General features: G+C 35.4%; 1 protein-coding gene across 1 annotated transcript in view; it reads left to right on the top strand.

Annotated features, from left to right (window-relative positions):
• Positions 1–223: 223 nt before the first annotated feature.
• The window catches only part of LOC129144193 (MAM and LDL-receptor class A domain-containing protein 1-like), a 42,155-nt gene continuing 23,987 nt past the window's right edge, over positions 224–18,391 (top strand). The window contains exons 1-5 of the mRNA XM_054685559.2: positions 224–367; positions 5,858–5,950; positions 8,573–8,780; positions 11,738–11,849; positions 14,695–14,841. Coding sequence (XP_054541534.1) covers positions 8,637–8,780; positions 11,738–11,849; positions 14,695–14,841 — 403 coding nt within the window. The 5' untranslated portion in view covers positions 224–367; positions 5,858–5,950; positions 8,573–8,636. The remainder of the gene's footprint in view (positions 368–5,857; positions 5,951–8,572; positions 8,781–11,737; positions 11,850–14,694; positions 14,842–18,391) is intronic.

Raw genomic sequence — 18,391 nt, 5'->3', positions numbered from 1 at the left:
TACATATTGGAAATGATATATAAAAATGAAAACCTGTTATTTGTAGTTGATGTAATCATTTGAAAACACTCTATCCTTTTAAGTAAAATATTTGTGTTTTAAGTCTGGTTTTGAAAACTTCAGAAATGTGATAGTTTTAGTCAGACAGAAAGAAGCTAATGTTTTCCTAAATTGCTTCTTTTTTCTTTTATCTTTCAGCTTATTATGTATGGGTAGGCGCTAAGCATGCTTTCACTCTTAACCATTTAGACAGCAGGGCTTACCTAAATAGCTCTGTGTGTGTTATTGCCTGGGCAAGAGCTGTCATCTTCAATTCTATTATGCAATGGAAAGCAGTGTCCTGAGAGTAAGACTGTATAATAATAAGGTAAGGAGAAAGTTGCATTTATTTCAAATTCATTGAATCAATGAAGTTTCTAACTCTTGGCAACTTGTGTTTCGATTTCTCAGTTGCGCATAGGCTTTTATTCTTTAACTTGACTTTATTTGGTATACTTTTAAAAAGAATGATTAAGAAACTAGGATAGGGGACACTCTCATGTACAAAAGTTAATGTGATAACTTGCCCAATATTATTTCATAAAGTTTTCAAAATTCATGGAAGTATATTAAAGAAACTATAGATCTAATAAAAATGGGATAGCTGAGATTCTGTATTGTGAGCTCTGTATTGAAGCTCTGATGTGATCTGTTTTGGACATTACAACTATATATCATTAGAACTATAAATATAATGGTTAAAACTTACTTGTTTGGGTAGCAGTAGACATAATTTTTAAGACTGGTAATTATTGATTAAATATTGAACAATGGCACACTGGGTAGAGTGAGTCCATTCTTCTTCTCTCTCCTTGTCTAATATGCTCAATGAGTTCTAAAGTGTAAAGCTGGGTGAGTACTCCAATTAGTATAACAGATAAAAACAAACTGACAGCTGATTCCGTAGTATAGGAAAACACCCTGCTTTTTCTACTCTTACGCACTCAGCACTCCCAATATCTCACTTCTGACACCAGATGCATGTTTTTTTTCCAACACAGCAATTCAGTTCTCTAGTGGACACCAACTGAGTGTCCTTTGATTTGCCTCAATTCTGACACTGCTACGTGAAGATAGTACAGATTCCACAGGTTGAGGTCTCAGGCCCACAAGACTACCCCTACTTCAGATGTCAATCACAAGCTTCCTATTGTGCCTCTTACCTACCAGCTATAAATTGGAGTTCCCATGACCCCCTTCTTAGGTTTGATAATTTGCTAGGATGGCTCACAGAATTCAGGAAAACACTTTACTCATGTTACCCATTTATTATTAAAAATGTAGATGAACAACCATATGGAAGAGATGAATAGGGCAAAGTATGTGGGAAGAGGGGTGGTGCTTCTCTTCCATGCATTCCCGGGTGTGCACCCTCTAGGAACCAAAATGCGTTCAGCAATCTAGAAGCTCTCTGAAACCTGTACTTCAGGAATTTGTATAGAGGATTTGTCACATAGGTATGATCATTTATTAGCTCAGTCTCCAGCCCCTCTCTTCTTCCCCAAAGAGGTGGGGCTGAAAGTTCCAAGCTTCTAATCATAGCTTGATCTTTCTGGTGATGAGTCCCATAAGATTCTATTAACATCCCTACTGATTAGGAAATTAGCAGGTTTTTGGGAACTATCTGCCAGAAACTGGAGATGAATAAATATATTCATAATAAATAATATATAATGTATAATTATATGTAATATAATATATAACAAATAATATATTTATTATTTTATGTATCCAGATTTATATGATTCACATAATTACATCTATATGTATGTGAGATATCTATAGATATATATCTCTACACATCAATATAGATATAAATATATAGATAGATAAATATGGATGTCATATATATATCACATATCTGTAGATATGTGGATGTGATTATATATATATATATATCTCCCTACACATCCATATACACACATATAGATATATAAAGTAATATACATATGTATATAAATTCTTTTTTAATTGAATGAGATATAATTTTCCTGGCATTCTGGAACTTGTTATGTTTTTGTGTTTTTTGCAATAGTACTTTGTAGTCACTGCCCTGCAATCTATTTAATATATTTCACTCCATTTGGTAAGGTGTGGGTGGAGGAAGAAAAGGGGACAACATCTCCCTATCCTTCCTGCAGCATTACAAACTGTCCAGATACGTGGGATCAATTTTACCAAAAAGGAAGAGAGAAAAAATTTAACTGTATCCATGTATGTTCCACCATTCATGCCTCAATATTTCAGTTGCTGTCACCTGTGCTGTTTGAACCAATCCCAGCAAGCCTCCATGCAATCTACAACATTCTATAATTTCCAACTCCTTCTTCAATAAAGGCATAGTAGAGAAATTCTTGAATAATTTCGATGAGTTTAAATTATAGTTAAAATGGTTAAATTATATATGTGGGCCTATGGTAATGCTTTTCAGATGACAGATAATTAATTATTTCATGAAAATTGAATGAATTTTTAGCCTAAATTTAAGTGGAAATTTGTATTATAATATGGTCTAATCCTGAGGATTATTTTAATCTGCTCTGAAAATGAGTGATGTATTTTAAAAGTTTCAATGCATGTAGAATGGAATTGTGTATTTAATTATGAGTGTGAGTATGTACTGTGTATGTAATTATGAATGTGTATATGTATTATGTAATTATGAATGTGTGTATTTAGTATGTATGTAATTATGAATGTATATAGATTGGAATTACTGAAAATGAGCCATGCCATTCTTCTGGTGGCTTTAGAACCATACAAGAAAAGAATGAAAACAAATTGGCTTCAAGTGTTACATCATATAAAAATGACGTTAGATACCACACATCATTAACTCTATTAATCAGTAATACAGTTATCAAGATTCTGTCTCTCATATTATAAGAAAAGAAGTTAATCATAGGGAAATGATCTAGTGTATTAACCAGAACCAAATGAATGTACATCTTAGAGATTGTTGACTGATGTTTGATTTGTTAGTATCCTGTGAGGTGTCCTGTCTTTTCTGACACTATTTGCTATCCTCTATACATATGTTACTCACTGATGCAAAATCTGCATCAAAGTACATTTAAGTCCCAAGACAATGTTTTATCACACACTTAAAATGACTCCAAACAAACCTATCATTTAAAAAAGTAGCTCTTGATGAAAATGATGATTTACATCTTTCCATGAACAGAATGCTGTTGTATGTTGCGAACATCTATTACTCTATAAATGTGAGGAGGTAAGCCAAGAAATATCTATCAAGAATGCTGAAGGTTGTTTTCTTTATTTCCAGAGGACATTAGAACTTGAGAAGTGAAAAACTCAGGTGAAGGCAAGTTGTTAAATAAAGAGTTCACTCTTTAGAATCAGCTCAAGTGTGTAGCAATTCTAGTTTGTACCATCTAACCATTCTTGGGTTAGATCTGCGTCCATGATCTATAAAATAATACTCATAGCAACAGACTACTTTTGTTCTGTGTAGGGTTTCCATGTAATTATTTACCAAGAAATTTACATGTAATTTTTCTTTACGACCAAATTTACTTGTAATTCTTTACCAAATTACATGGTCTTATTCCTAGATGCGATCAAAAGTAGTGAAACTCAACAACATTGACTTTGGTACCCTTGATTTCTTCACTGGAAGAGAAAAGCATAGACTGGCATCTCTAAGAGATAGAGTGTTAATAAATATGTTAAATATTTTTCTTGAAAGGTAAATCGGCATTATTGATCCTGGACCGGCGGAGCAAAGATATATTTTTTAAAAAATTATTTACTGATTTTAAGATAAAAGTAGAACATCACTTGAAAAGCCTTGCTGAGTTGGAGATTTCTTTTTTACATTAACACCTGTGAAAAGTAACTAGAAAGTGGAAGAGTAAGAACAGAAATAAAATGAAACCTGATTTCACTAAGAACAAATTCTTTTTACAAAACATTGCTAGTGCCATCAGACTGGAAAATGTATAGAAAAATATAGATCTCATTCACTGTGTACTATGAACTTGGTTTATGAAAAACTATTTAAGTTTGGAAAGAACACTGCTCACTTTTCAAAAATGTAAGTGCACCCATCTTCAGGGGGAGCAGAGGGGAATCAATTAGTCACTGTGAAAGAAGAGCACAATAGCTCTAAATTATTTTCATAAAATGAAAACGGGGGAAAGTGGTGAATGCAATTTGCCAAGAGGTGTCACTAAAAGCATCTGTGTAGGGTGTAAGTGTTTTGATGCTAAATAACTGAAGTTGTGTAAGAAATAAGCAGAAGAAAAATTAGTTGCTTGTCTCAACTTTTTATAACTCCAGTTCATCCCGATCCGCCATGAAAGCTATCAGCCGAAAATATGTCCACCCCATGTGCTTCATTGTCTTGTGGAAATCTTCACAGTTGATATGAATAAGTAATGAAGCAAATTGTAATGGATTTAGACTATCTTCTGAAATATTTAGGTCTTGGAAATTTGGAGTAGGCATCTGAGGGTGCAGGACTAAGTTGAAAGTAGATTCATTTTTAGAAAATCTTGGGCATGCATAAAATATGTGAGGCTGAGTGAGGACACAAATATTGATATCACTTATCATTTGGATTAAAACAAGATGTTGCCTTTCAGGGCCGTTTTCTATCTCATGCTAGAAAGTGGGACAGAGCCAGGCTCAGAGCTCAACCTGAGACATAATTATGTCAATCTTCACATTTTTACCATATTGTTACCTAAAAATTCATGCATTCTATATGTAAACATTATGAACAATTTGGTCTATTTTTGGGAAGAAATGTGAATTTGAATGTCTAATAAAATGTAAATAAAAATAAGATTTCAGAGCATAAAAGCATCAACATAAATCATAAAGACCAATGCCATACATGCCGTAGACAAAATTTTGAGTACCTTATAGACTTTTTTATTTTATTTAGTTTTTTTGAGACGGATTCATGCTCTGTCGCCCAGGCTGGAATGTAGTGGTGGCATCTTGGCTCACTGCAACCTGCGCCTCCCAGGTTCAAGTTATTCTCCTGCCTCAGCCTCCTGAGTAGCTGGGATTACAGGCACCCACCACCACGCCTGGCTAATTTTTGTATTTTTAGTAGAGATGGAGTTTCACCATAGACTTTTATTGAGCTTCTTACATTCAATACATGTTTTGAATGCAGTAAAGGCTTGTTACTACACTCATAGCATGTAGTAACAATTTTACATAGATTTTGCAATCTGAAAAATGATCATTGTACAGGTACATAACATAGATTTCTCTAAAAGATGTAAATAGGCCTTTGATAGAATGACCAAATTAAGAATATAATTTTCAGAATGTAACTGTATTGTTTGGAACTTGGACCAAATGTTTCCACAGGAAAAAATATTTAGTATAAATTGAAATTGTGCAGAAAATGCATCTGACAACATTTTTAACCTTTATATTGTTTGCCTGTAATCTTTTTCTTTTCTAGTATCATGGCAATATTACAAAATGTAATAATGTTATTGTGATCAACATTTAAATTGCTGATCTTATTAACTGTTATTTAGAATTTTATTTTTGAAACGCAGTACTGTTTTTTTAAAAGATTTCATCCAAATTTTTGTTCCATCCTAATACTGTTTATCTACAAAAAGCAGCTTTACTACATAAACATGCTTCATTTCCTTATTTTTTAATGATATTCAGCTTTTTCAATTTGACTACCAAGACTTTAGATTTCCTAGTACTTTATATCATACAGGTAAGGTAATACCTACTACAATGTAATTAAAAGAGCATGTATGTAAATGTGAAGATTAGAATATGGGTAATGAGTGATGTCTTTCTCTTCAAATCAAAGGAAGAAGAAATATTTTGGACATACAACATATCAACTCACAGCCAATGGGTGAAAGCAGATGTGTTAATACCAGAAGATCTGAAGACATTTAAGGTATGAAAGAAAAAAAAAGTATTTTTTTTATCATGGTTTAAGTTTTAGCTTTGCAGCAATAAATTGATCATGCACTGCTAAAGTTAAATTAGCATTTAAGTTAGGGATGCGTGCTTGTATATTTGGGGAGAGTGATTGCTTACTTTTTAAATTGTACCTTTTCCTTCTGAGACCAAATTTCCCATGGCGGGGGAAATAGAGTGTATCCACTCTTGTTCACAGCTTCCTCATTCTCCACAGCCTTCCTTTCTTGCTCCCCAGCACCATGCTTTGCCCCAGGGAAACAAATTGCATTATGAAGTAGGTAAATAGTAAACTGGTATTGAAACTTAGTAGAGTATAGGCAAATGTTTTGAATTCAAAAATTCATATCTTTATAACACATGGAAAGCTCTATGTACACCAAGAAACATATGAAACATACATAGGCTCAATAGGAATGCTGTCTCTTAAAAAATTAAATTGATATTTTGTGTTGTATTAGGTTGGTGCAAATGTAATTGCAGCTTTTGCCATTGTGGCTTTTGCCATTGCTTTTAATGGCCAAAACCTCAATTATTTTTGCACCAACATGATATACGGAATGCGTAAGTTTATTTATGCTGGAGTGTGAGTATAAAATGATGATACTGATTATATGTGTGGGTTATGAAGCCAATTTCATTTCTTTATAGTGATATTCCATTTATACATCCTATCACAGCCTATTGAGTTAACATTTTGACACTATTTAATTTTCATAGGCTGATATCTGTTTTTATAACTTCTCAGGTACTAAACAAGTTTCTTTTTTTATAAACTGAAGATTAAATTTTGTTTTAACTCAAAGATAAAACAAAGTAAAATGTAAAGAAAATGAATTTGAGAGTTATTCCAGGTTCTCAAGTGGATATGTAATGTAATTAGCTGTTCAATAATTATAGGCCTTTGAGATCTAAGTTTAAAACCATCAATTTTTGAACCTCAAATTGATATCATTTCTGCATTTCTGATCTCTTGCTGCTATGAAAATATACAGCTATACATTAATAATTTTTACATGTATGATATTCATTATGGGAAAAGCATGTAGCAGCATACAAAGTTTTCTTATTGTTGGATATGATTTAAATTTAATATTATTTTCTAAACCAAATTATTAGACATATTTGCAAACTGAAAATCTGACCTTAAGTAATTATTAATGAACAAACAAATATATATCCCTCGTATTTTGTTTGTTTGAAATGGAGTCTTGCTCTGTCACCCAGGCTGGAGTGCAGTGCTGGGATTTTGTCTCACTGCAGCTTCCACCTCCTGGTCTCAAGCAATTCTCTCGCGTTAGCCTCCCAAGCAGCTGGGACTACAGGCATGTGCCACCATGCCCAGCTAATTTTTTGTATTTTTAGTAGAGATGGGTTTTATCATATTGGCCAGGCTGGTCTCGAATTCCTGACCTCAAGTGATCCACCTCCTTGGCCTCACAAAGTGCTGGGATTACAGGTGTGAGTCACCGCACCTGACCTATCCCTCGTGTTTTGAAAAGAAAATCTATTCAGAAACTTTAAGCTGGATGAAACTGAAGGAAGTCAATTTTAATTCTTAGTATCTGGCTGGAATTTTAACCACATTTAGTGCTGTTTAATAGAACTTTCTGCCTAATGGAAATGCTTTATATCTGATGTCCAGTATGGTAGCCACTCATCACATGAGGCTATTGAACAATTGAAATTTGGCTACCATGACTGAGGGAACTAAATTTTATTTTATTTTCATTAATTTGAATTGAAATAGTCCTCTGTAGCTCATGGCTAATGTTCTGGACAGCAAATAATTAGTTATCTGTGATACAGTCAGCTATTTATACTTCTGCACTTTTGGTGTTAAGTAATAATTGCTCTTGGTAGAAACTCAAGGAATGCTAATACTTTGACATTATCTTACACTTGACCAGCAATTTGCGGTTGTTTCATTTGCTAATATTGCTTATCTCCAGAAAAGCTAGCAATTCAATTGGTGACAACAAAATTTATTTACTTTAATTGACACTTCTTTTCTCATTAAAGAAGTTACTCTTTTATGTAAGTTGAATAGAGTTTTATGTTTATTCCCTTACATTTTTTTATTCCTATATTGTGTCTGTTTCCGTTTGCCTGATATTTTTCTTCATGTATTCAAATACTAATTTCACTAGTTAAAAAATAAGTCAGATGCAGTTACAGCTCTTGTTCTATAAGTAATGACAATACTTCTTATTTTCCTTGAAAATGAAAGAAAGAGAGCTGTAAAGATGATGACCAAGTAACAAGTTTGCAGTCAGGGACATTTTTGATAGTTAAGTGGGATGCTTGTGTTTTGCCTGATCCTGGGAGGTTTCTCTGAGCCTTTAGTGGAGCAAATGTTTCCATCAGTTTTTTTTTTTTAATACTTTAAGTTTTAGGGCACATGTGCACAACGTGCAGGTTTGTTACATCAGTCGTATGAGCATGGGTTGAGCTTATCAAACAGGAACTTTGTTATATATTGCCTTGGTTGATTTAAACACTTTTTCTCAATAACTACTTTGTCTTTATCAACCTTCTTTAGTTTTTTGTCTTATTAAGGAGATTGCAAACTCATAAATTAATCTTTTTCTTCCTAAAGATTATTTTTGAAGGGACTCTTTAGAGCCAGAGAAGTTTTATTGCCCTTGATCACCTCTGGGTCTATGCCTGTGGACAGACCCAATCCAGAAAGCTTTGCTCTGAAGATGAATTCCCTTGCACTAGTGGCCAGTGCATCGCCAAAGAATCTGTCTGTGACTCTCGGCAGGACTGCTCCGATGAGAGTGATGAAGACCCAGCAACTTGCTGTAAGTGAGTGAATGGCTTACTAGTTAACATGCTCTAATTCAAGACTGTTAGTTGGATTTAAAACAGTCTTTGTTTCTATCAAGGCAAAGGTAAGTCATATGTATGAAATGTGATAAATATGCATTATGGCTCTGAAACTATTAGTACTATGCCTTCAGGGATCTCTATTTTAACTTAATGTTTTGGTGCTTGTTGCAAAGTCTGCAACATCTCTCAATTTATTCTACAAATGAATAGTTGTGATTATTGTTGGCTGGGTGTGCGAATGTGTGTACTTTGATTAAAGAGAAGATGGGTGGTAGAAGGAAACTTTTTGTACCTTTGCCTTGGAGGCATATAGTATGGGTTGCTAACTTTTATTGTGTATGCTTTTTTCCTCTCTAGTCAATCATCTTGGAAGCTGTAGCTGGGAGGGATGAGTAGGAGGAGGGTGGCCCTTCCTCCAGGGCAGCTACCATGATTGTAGAAATCACTTCAGCCATCATGGCTGCCTTGGAGGAAGGGCCGCTCTCCTCTTACTTGCCTAGAAAACACTTCAGCCAACCGGGTGCAATGGCTCACATCTGTAATCGCAGCACTCTGGGAGGCCGAGGCAGGCAGATCACGAGGTCAGGAGTTCAAGACCAGCCTGGCCAACATAGTGAAACCCCCGTCTCTACTAAAAATACAAAAAATTAGCCAGGCGTGGTGGTGGGCAGCTGTAATCACAGCTACTTGGGAGGCTGAGGTAGGAGAACTGCCTGAACATGGGAGGTGGAGATTGCCGTGAGCTGAGATCACACCATTGCACTCCAGCCCAGGCGACAGTGTGAGACTCCGTCTGAAAAAAAAAAAAAAAAAAAAAAGAAATCACTTCAGCCATGACTGGCGTTTGGGAGGGCCAAAGTGCCCCAACACCTTTCTTTCAGGCCTTTTCTGAAGAGTCTTTGATAGAAGTGATGACAAGAGATCCCATTGCTATTCAAGCATAGTCATAGTTCAACAAAAATATAATTTAATTTACAATCCACAGGATGATTCTCATATGAGGTAACTTAGCAACTGAGATCCCTGTGTCTCTTTAGAAAACATGAATTCCAAGGATATGAATCCAATTTCTGTATCACAAACAGGTGGTTTTTAAAACATATTAAAAATTTGACGTTTATTTTACTGAAGTGTCTTATTTTAGTGAGATGTTTTTTTGAGCAGAGGTGAAAATATTGTAATAAGATAAATGCCACCTTTTAAGTGAAAAGCTCTGTATAATTGGTTTCTCTTGGGAAGCTTGGATTTTATTAAGAGCAATGCGGAGGGACACAGGAGAGAGGAGATGAGAAAGTAAGGCTAAAATCCCCTTCTGCCATGTTCATCAACAGCAATCCAGTTAATACTTCAGACTCCTAGCTTTAAACCAAGTAATCGGCTAACCAGTGTGAGCTCAACGGAGCTTTTGGGCTGCTCTCTTCTTTTGTTCAAAACAAGCGATGTAAGAGCAATTTATTTACTCCAATGTATGTGAAGTTTCTTTCTATGTTTTATTTAAATTTTTTACAGACAATTTGCTTCATTTCTGTTGGGGAAATATTTCTTTCTAACAGTTTCTATAATTCTTAATGTCGATAACTGAAGGAAAATATATTTCCTTTCTTTCCACGTATATAATTTTTTTTTTTTGAGACAGAGTCTTGCTCTGTCACCCAGGCTGTAGTGCAATGGCATGATCTCGGCTCACTACAACCTCCACTTCCCGGGTTCAAGTGATTCTCCTGTCTCGGCCTCCAGAGTAGCTGGGATTACAAGCATGTGCCACCACACCCAGATAATTTTTGTATTTTTAGTAGTGACAGGTTTCATCATGTTGGCCAGGCTGGTCTTGAACTCCTGATCTCAGGTGATCCACCGGCCTCAGCCTCCCAAAGTGCTGGGATTACAGGCATGAGCCACTGCACCTGGGCACTTGTATATTTGGAAGCTTAGCTTTTTCTCCTCCATTATTTTCCCTGTAGTAAATCATACTTTATGTTCACCTTTAAAAAATTGTTTAGCATTTGATTTTCGACATATTTTCTCATTTATTGAAGTTTCATTGATTATGTATATGACATTTTTCCAGTTCAGTAGCTCTTGATGCCATATTCTGCTATTTTCTTTGGGTGAATGCAGGAATGGGTAATTGTGTTTCTCAACAAAAACAGTGTTACTTATTAGTCTTTTAAGTTTTTAAATAGTGTAACCTCATTTGTCCAAAGAAAACCTGTCATGTTTGCATGATTGAGATTGACTTGATATAGGGAATATGTCATAAAAATGTAGCCATATTGCATACAGTATATATGTGTATTCATGTATTTTGATACCAAAATGAGTGTTTCATGTAAATATATATACAATTATTTATGCTGTGAAATTATATAGATTTGGATTTTTAGAATTGATATAAATTTACACTATTTGCTGCACTAAAGTATTTAATATACTTTTGCATATAGACACGTGCATATGTATATTCTTACAAAATAAAAGAGGCTTTCCTTTGAAATTTAAAACCATATTGAAACATTTTACACATATGAAAACATTTGTGTTTTACAAATTTGAATTTGTAATATCAAGTTTTTTTCATAAACGATTCTTCCATGTTCATGAAGCACAAGAAAAATATCTTTATATATTTTTTTTATTGCACTTTAGAATGAATCTCTAGGAGGATATAGCTTGTGCAGGCAGTTTGAATAACACCAGGAATACTTACCAAATTCTGGAGAATGAGTAAATATGAACTCGTGAGGATTGTCAGTTGGTTTTCCACAGCCAGTGTGCTTTTCCCCAAAGGCAGACTCACTCAGGTCTTCTCTCATTATCAAGTTGCTCTTACTTTTAGGTATTATTTTAATATATGGCATAACATAGCCTACAAACCGGTGGCTTTTCAAAATCAGTTAATAAAAATGGCCTGTGTGTTTTGCTGCAACAGCAGACTCCATGGACCAGAGCATCAGCATTACCTGGGAACTTAGTGGAAATGCAGAACCTCAGGCCCTGGCCCAGCCTTACGGAACCAAAAGCTACATGGAACAAGGTCCCAGGTGATTTGTCTGTATATGAAACTTTGAGAACCACTGTACCAAAGAGGCTTCAGGAAGGAAGACAGCTAGGGGAAGAAACAGATGGCATCTAAAAAAATTGATAAAAACTAAAGGCAAACAAGTCAGAGTTCTCTCAGGGTAGAAGCAAAAACTCTCTTTACTTTGCTAGTCCTTAAGAGCATCAATATTAATAAAATATTTATAATGTGTATTTGTAATGTATATTAACACAATATTTATAATATAATCCTGTTAGAATCTAATATATTCTCATTAAATGAAATATTCCCCATTCATTTCCCATACATAACTTTCTTTCTTATTTCACAGAGAGCTGATTAACTTCTGGAGGATTCATAAAATATTTTACTTTTCATGATCCAGAATTTTTCCCAGCTGCACAATGAAATTCTTTCTTGTCTGCTCATATGCTGTAGTGGTTAAATATGCAAGAGAAAGCTTTGTCATGATCTTAAAATATTACTTTAACTGATGAACTCTGAGTAAAATTTCTCTAAAACCAAACAATAGATTTTTGATGTTTATTAACATAATCCTGTATTAAATGAGGGCAGTTAAGATTAAAATATATCTGCACCCTCATGTTCATTGCAGCATTATTCAAAATATCCAGCCAAAACAACTGAAGTCTCTGAGAATGGATCAAACAAGTGGGGTGTGTTTGTGTGTGTGTGTGTGTGTGTGTGTATAAAATGTATATGTGTTCACAATTAAATATTATTCAGCAATAATGAAGAAAAAACTTGCTATTTGTTACAATGATGAGCCTGGAGGGGATTATGCAAAATGAAATAACCCAGACAGAGAAAGACAAATACAGCACGATCTCACTTATACATGGAACCTAAAAAAGTTGAATTTGTAGAAACAGAGAGTAGAATGGCAGTTGTCCAGGGCTGAGGCCTGGCCGAAATGGGGAGGTGTTGGTCAAAAGATACAAATTTTCACTTACAAGATAAATAAGTTCTGGGAGTCTAGTGTACAGCCTGGTGACTATAGTTAATAACACTGTATTTTACACTTGAAATTTGCTGAGAGTAGATCTGAAATGTTCTGATCACACACACAAAAGGTAACTATATGATGAAATGATGCTAATTAGCTTTACTGTGGTAATCTTTTCTCTATGTATATGTATATCAAAACATTACATTGCATACCTTAGTTACAATTTTGTTTGTCACTTATACATCAATAAAGCTTAAAAAATTAATACATATATATGCAATATGTTTTTAAAAATCTCTATCAAAATAATTAAAATACAACATGCCAAACATGTCCAAAGATACACATTGGATCCCTGAACAGTTTATACATGAAATAGATCTAATTTTCAGACACATGCTACAACATGGATGAACCTTGAAATAAGCCAGAGACAAAAGGACACGTATTGTTTGGTCCCAGTTATATGAAGTACCTACAGTAGGCAAACTCATAGGGACAGATAGTAAAATGGTGGTTGCCAGGGTTTGAGGGGAGGGGATATGGAAAGTATTGCTTAATGGGGGTGGAGATTCAGTTTGGGAATGAAAAAGTTCTGGAGATGGATGGTGGTAATGGTTGTACAACAATGGGAATGTACCTAATACCATAGAAGCTTACATTAAAAATTGTTAAAATGTTACATTTATGTCATGCATATTTTACCACAATAAAATACACATTTGTATTTATATATAAAATTTCAATAACTCATATAGGAAAAAAATATATATATATAGAATCTACTTCACTGTGTTCCAAAAAAGTTGGCATGATAGATATATCTTCAAATCAAAATAGTTCAGGAAATTCCATGAAATAGGGGTTTTTTAAATTATAGGACTTTAAAAACAATTTTAAATGCTAATATGAATTGTGTACCTTCACAGGGGACGTTGGTATAATAGTCAAATGAAAGAAATTTAAACCAAGGATCTTGTATGATGCATTAATTTTTACTGTGATATTGTCTCCAGATGTCTTTCATGTAAAAAAAAATGTTGGGCTGGGTGTGGTGGCTCACGCCTGTAATCCCAGCATTTTGGGAGGCTGAGGCGGGTGGATCACGAGGTCAGGAGATCGAGACCATTGTTGCTAACACAGTGAAACCCCATCTCTACTAAAAATATAAAAAATTAGCCGGGCGTTGTGGTGGGCGCCTGTAGTCCCAGCTACTCGGGAGGCTGAGGCAGGAGAATGGCGTGAACCCAGGAGGTGGAGCTTGCAGTGAGCCAAGATTGCACCACTGCACTCCAGCCTGGGCCTCAGAGCGAGACTCTGCCTTAAAAAAAAAAAATAAAATAAAAAGACAAAAGATAACACCAGCTCAGTTCCGAATATCTAACTTACCTGCAATTCCAAAATGGCTAGGTATTTTTTTTTTTTGAGAAAGTGTTAGGATAGGATAATAAAATGCATACTGAGATGCTGACCTCAAGTTATTTGTGTGTCCAGAATTAATTTAAACTTCCCCCTTCCCAGTGGATTTTTTTCATTTAAACTACCATCTCAGCAGGTTTATACTGGGCAAGCAAATTAGTTACTCCCTGAAAAGCTTTGGAGTTCCACCTTGCATCATTAAATAAAATGGAGATGGCCAACCAGAATGAAATGTACCAGACTTACAGATGGAAGCATGTGGAAGGGTCATGCCTCACACAGCACCTGAGATATTGTGTGTGACTAGATAAAGGAAAGCTATTCCGATCATTAGAGAATATTCACTACCAAGCAGAATAATTTTGCAGGCCTCCTAAGATGATTAGCTAGCGTAGAGCAGTGTTTGCCTGCATGCTCTTCATTTCTCCTCACCTGTTTTCTCTTCTACGTGTAACAGCAAAGCATCTCGCCTGTGACTTTGAGTCGGGTTTCTGCGGTTGGGAGCCATTTCTCACAGAAGATTCACACTGGAAGCTGATGAAAGGATTGAATAATGGAGAGCACCACTTTCCTGCAGCTGATCACACAGCAAACATAAATCATGGTAGGACATTTTCCTCTTTAAAAAAAATAGTTTTCTTTCTTGCATGTTGTGGAATGATGATACTGTGTATTTTCATTTCTATTCTGTAGACTGTATACATGGAACTCTGGTTTGTCTTGCTTTAAAACCTCCTGACCAAGTTAATAATTGGCGGGTAATTGAGTTCCCTGAAAGGAGCATTGTTTTAATCACCAACATGTTTGTTGTTGCAATTTTTATAAGTTGGGTTAAAGGCATAAAGAGGTGGAAAAGTCTTCTGATCATTTTCTCAAGTTGCCCAGAATCAAGTACAGTAGGCTTGCCTTCTTTTTAGAGCAATCCAATTTTTTCAAAACAGGAAGAAAAATAGTCTAATCTTGTTTCTGGGAACTGAGAACAGAGATTTAGCACTATCTGTGAAATAAATTTACAAATACTTGAATGCAATTTAATCAGTCTTCGGGCTTCTTTATAATAAACAGTCTTATTCTTCCACATATATATTTTTAACCATCATTCCAGTGTTTACATATCATCTTAAAATAGAGGAACCATAACTACCTGTGGTATTCCAATAAGTGTCTGTGAAACTCCAATAAAACAGAAAGGGTTTGTTCTCTTTTCTCTTTTGCTTTGTTCACATTTATCATCCGATGTCATTCCCCATATACGTTAGCATCGTGTTAACTTTACTTTTTAAATGTATATGTTTTAAGTAAAGAGTGTCTCGCCACGTTGCCCAGGTTGATCTCAAACTCCTGGCCTCAAGCAATCCTCTCACCTCAGCCTCCCAAAAGTGCTGGGATTACAAGAGGGAGCCACCACACCTGGCAAACCTTACAATAGCACAACTGTACTTGTACTATAGATCATCTTTCAACCTCATTGAACATTATCCTATTTGCTTCTTCTTTCAGACTTCCAAAGAATTATACCAAAAATAAGTATTGATCATATTTTTAATTACAGCCATTGGAAATTGGGGTTGGTGGTAGTGGGTGAGGGTGCTAGGGGATGGGGTGGGAAAATTCAACCATCCATCTGTTGGCTACAGACATAAACCTAGTTAATTGTTTAACAGTGTGGTAAGTTCTTAATTTTTGCTTTTGTGCCATGACTCATTTCTTTAACATTTTGTAGCAGACAAAGTTAAGTTTAAAGTTTAAAATAGAAAGGGGACTATAAATCATTGGAAGTATGTATTAACAACACATTTTCTCTAAACTCATATAATATTTTACTTCTTTTTCTCTGTTCAAGCCAATTATTAAATACATAGCATAGACGATACCTGGATGCACAAAGATGGATGCCACGATCCCTGCCTTTGAGGTGGTCTCAGTCTAGTAGCTTAAGTAGATAAGCAAGGAATTGCAATCGGTTATGAAGGATGCTTTAAGAGGGATGGAAGGTGATTCAGATGGATTCGAGATGCCTTGTTGAAGGAGATGACTCCTGAACTGAGCACTGAAGGGAAATGAAAAGTAGTCAGGAAGCCAGAAGTAAGGAATTACTGAGAGAAGACGGAACCAAAGAGAGGTGGGAGGGATCATGTCCTAATTGGAGGGAAGAATCCCCAAAGAGGGCAGAAAGATGGGAGTAGTTAGGGATGAAAGACGTGTGTGATTGGACAGGGAGAAGAGAACTGATGAAACAGGAGAGGAAGGAAGGGGACTCTAGAGAGTGCTGAGGAATTGGAAATGTGTCTGCAGGATGATGGTGACCCAGGTAGTCATGTTAAAGCATGTGACCAATCAAATTTGCTCTAAAGGGCTGTTCTGTCTGAGATGAGGAGAATGGAGAGGGTTAAAGGCTGGAGTCAAAAAAACATGGATGTGCTGAAGAAATATCAGTGAGAGATGATGAAGGCCTAAGCCAAGGCAGTGATTCTCAAAGGGAAGCTGTGCGGGCAGTGTGTCATTGTGGTCTGATGTGAGCATACCATAACCAGTTAGGGAAGAGCACGGGCTGCCCAGGGTTCCGACACGATGTTGACACTGCACCCATGTCTAAATATTAGGGTGCTTCAGTTTTATTAGATAGAAAATAGAGAAAAGAAAAGTAGCTTCCCTGTGGAGTTGTCATGAGGATTAAATGAAATAACACCTGTGAAGGTTTTTCCATGTAGTAAGAGCTCCATAAACATTAATAGATATTTGTTGTCCATTCTAATAAGAAGACTAGGAAAAACACCAGATAAGACAATTAGAAAATATGTTTGTAATTCACCTTTAGTCTTTTGCCATCTTATAATTACTACATAACTATGATTTGCATTAAAAAGATTCTAATAGAGCCCCTGTGTTAGATGTTGAAAGACCCATTCTTTTCCAGTGAGTTGAAGAATAGTGAAAGATAACAATATGACTGATAAAACTAGGGGCAGCTGGTCTCACCCAGAGTGTGAGGGACAAAAACGCAGTCTTTCTCATTTTAGAAAGGGCCAATTAAAAAAAAATATATATATATATCTGGATCACGGAGTCAACATCTCTTTACCCATGATTGCCATGATCAAACCTTAAAGAGAATCAGTAGTGGTTTTAAATTGCAAGTGAGGAGGAGAATTAAAAAAAATGAAAAAGGACCAGGAAGGGAAAGGAAAGTGAAATGGAAATTTCTGGTAGAGTCAGAGGCAGCATAATAGTTCCGATATCTAAGAAAGTGGAGTTCTAGTTCATTTTGTTCTTACAGCCTTAAACATATAGATTGCAGCTTTTAAATCTGTCTATCTGTCTATCTATCTATCTATCTATCTATCTATCTATCTATCTATCTATCTAACTAGCTGAGACAGAGTCTCACTTAGTTGCTCAGGCTGGAGTGCAGTGGTGTGATCCATGCTCACTGCAAACTCCACCTCCCAGGTTCAAGCAATTCTCCTGCCTTTTCCTCCCAAGTAGCTGGGACTACAGGTGCACGCCACCACGCCCAGCTGGTTTTTTGTTTTTGTATTTTTAGTAGAGCCAGAGGTTTCACCGTGTTGACCAGGCTGGATATGTTGATATTATGTAGTTTTTGTGTGTATGTGTGTAATTAAGCCTCGAATTTCCTTCCTGCCTTTTTTGCTTCGTTTCTACCTTCCTATTCCTACTCTGTTAAATTTCCATCGAAATAGGCAACTCATGTTAATTATGTTCCACTTTTATCTATGTTCATATAGTCACACACAGATATATATAGTAGATACATACATATTCAAAATTATATGTGTTTCTGTGATTGTTTGTTTTTTAAGAAATATATTATCTTGTAACTATTGTCCCTATCTTCTTACTAAAGATAGCTTATGGCAGTTGCTCCAAGTCATCAAATACTATCTATTTTTTTTCATTTTTTATGATAAAGTATTGGTTAAATGTAAACTTCAACCATTTTAGTGTACAGTTCACTGAGTTCTGACATACATACACAATTGTGTAACCATCACAAAAATGAAGATATAAAACAATTCTATTCCTGCCCAACACATTGTTCTGTGCCATTATGTACTCAATAATTCTCCCACCTCCCACCACTGACACCAATGATCTGATTTCTAGCCCTAGTGTATGCCTGTTCCAGAATGTCT

Source organism: Pan troglodytes, chromosome 5 (assembly GCF_028858775.2).
Source record: "Pan troglodytes isolate AG18354 chromosome 5, NHGRI_mPanTro3-v2.0_pri, whole genome shotgun sequence".
Lineage (NCBI taxonomy): Eukaryota > Metazoa > Chordata > Mammalia > Primates > Hominidae > Pan > Pan troglodytes.
This window is presented reverse-complemented; position numbering and strand designations above follow the sequence as displayed.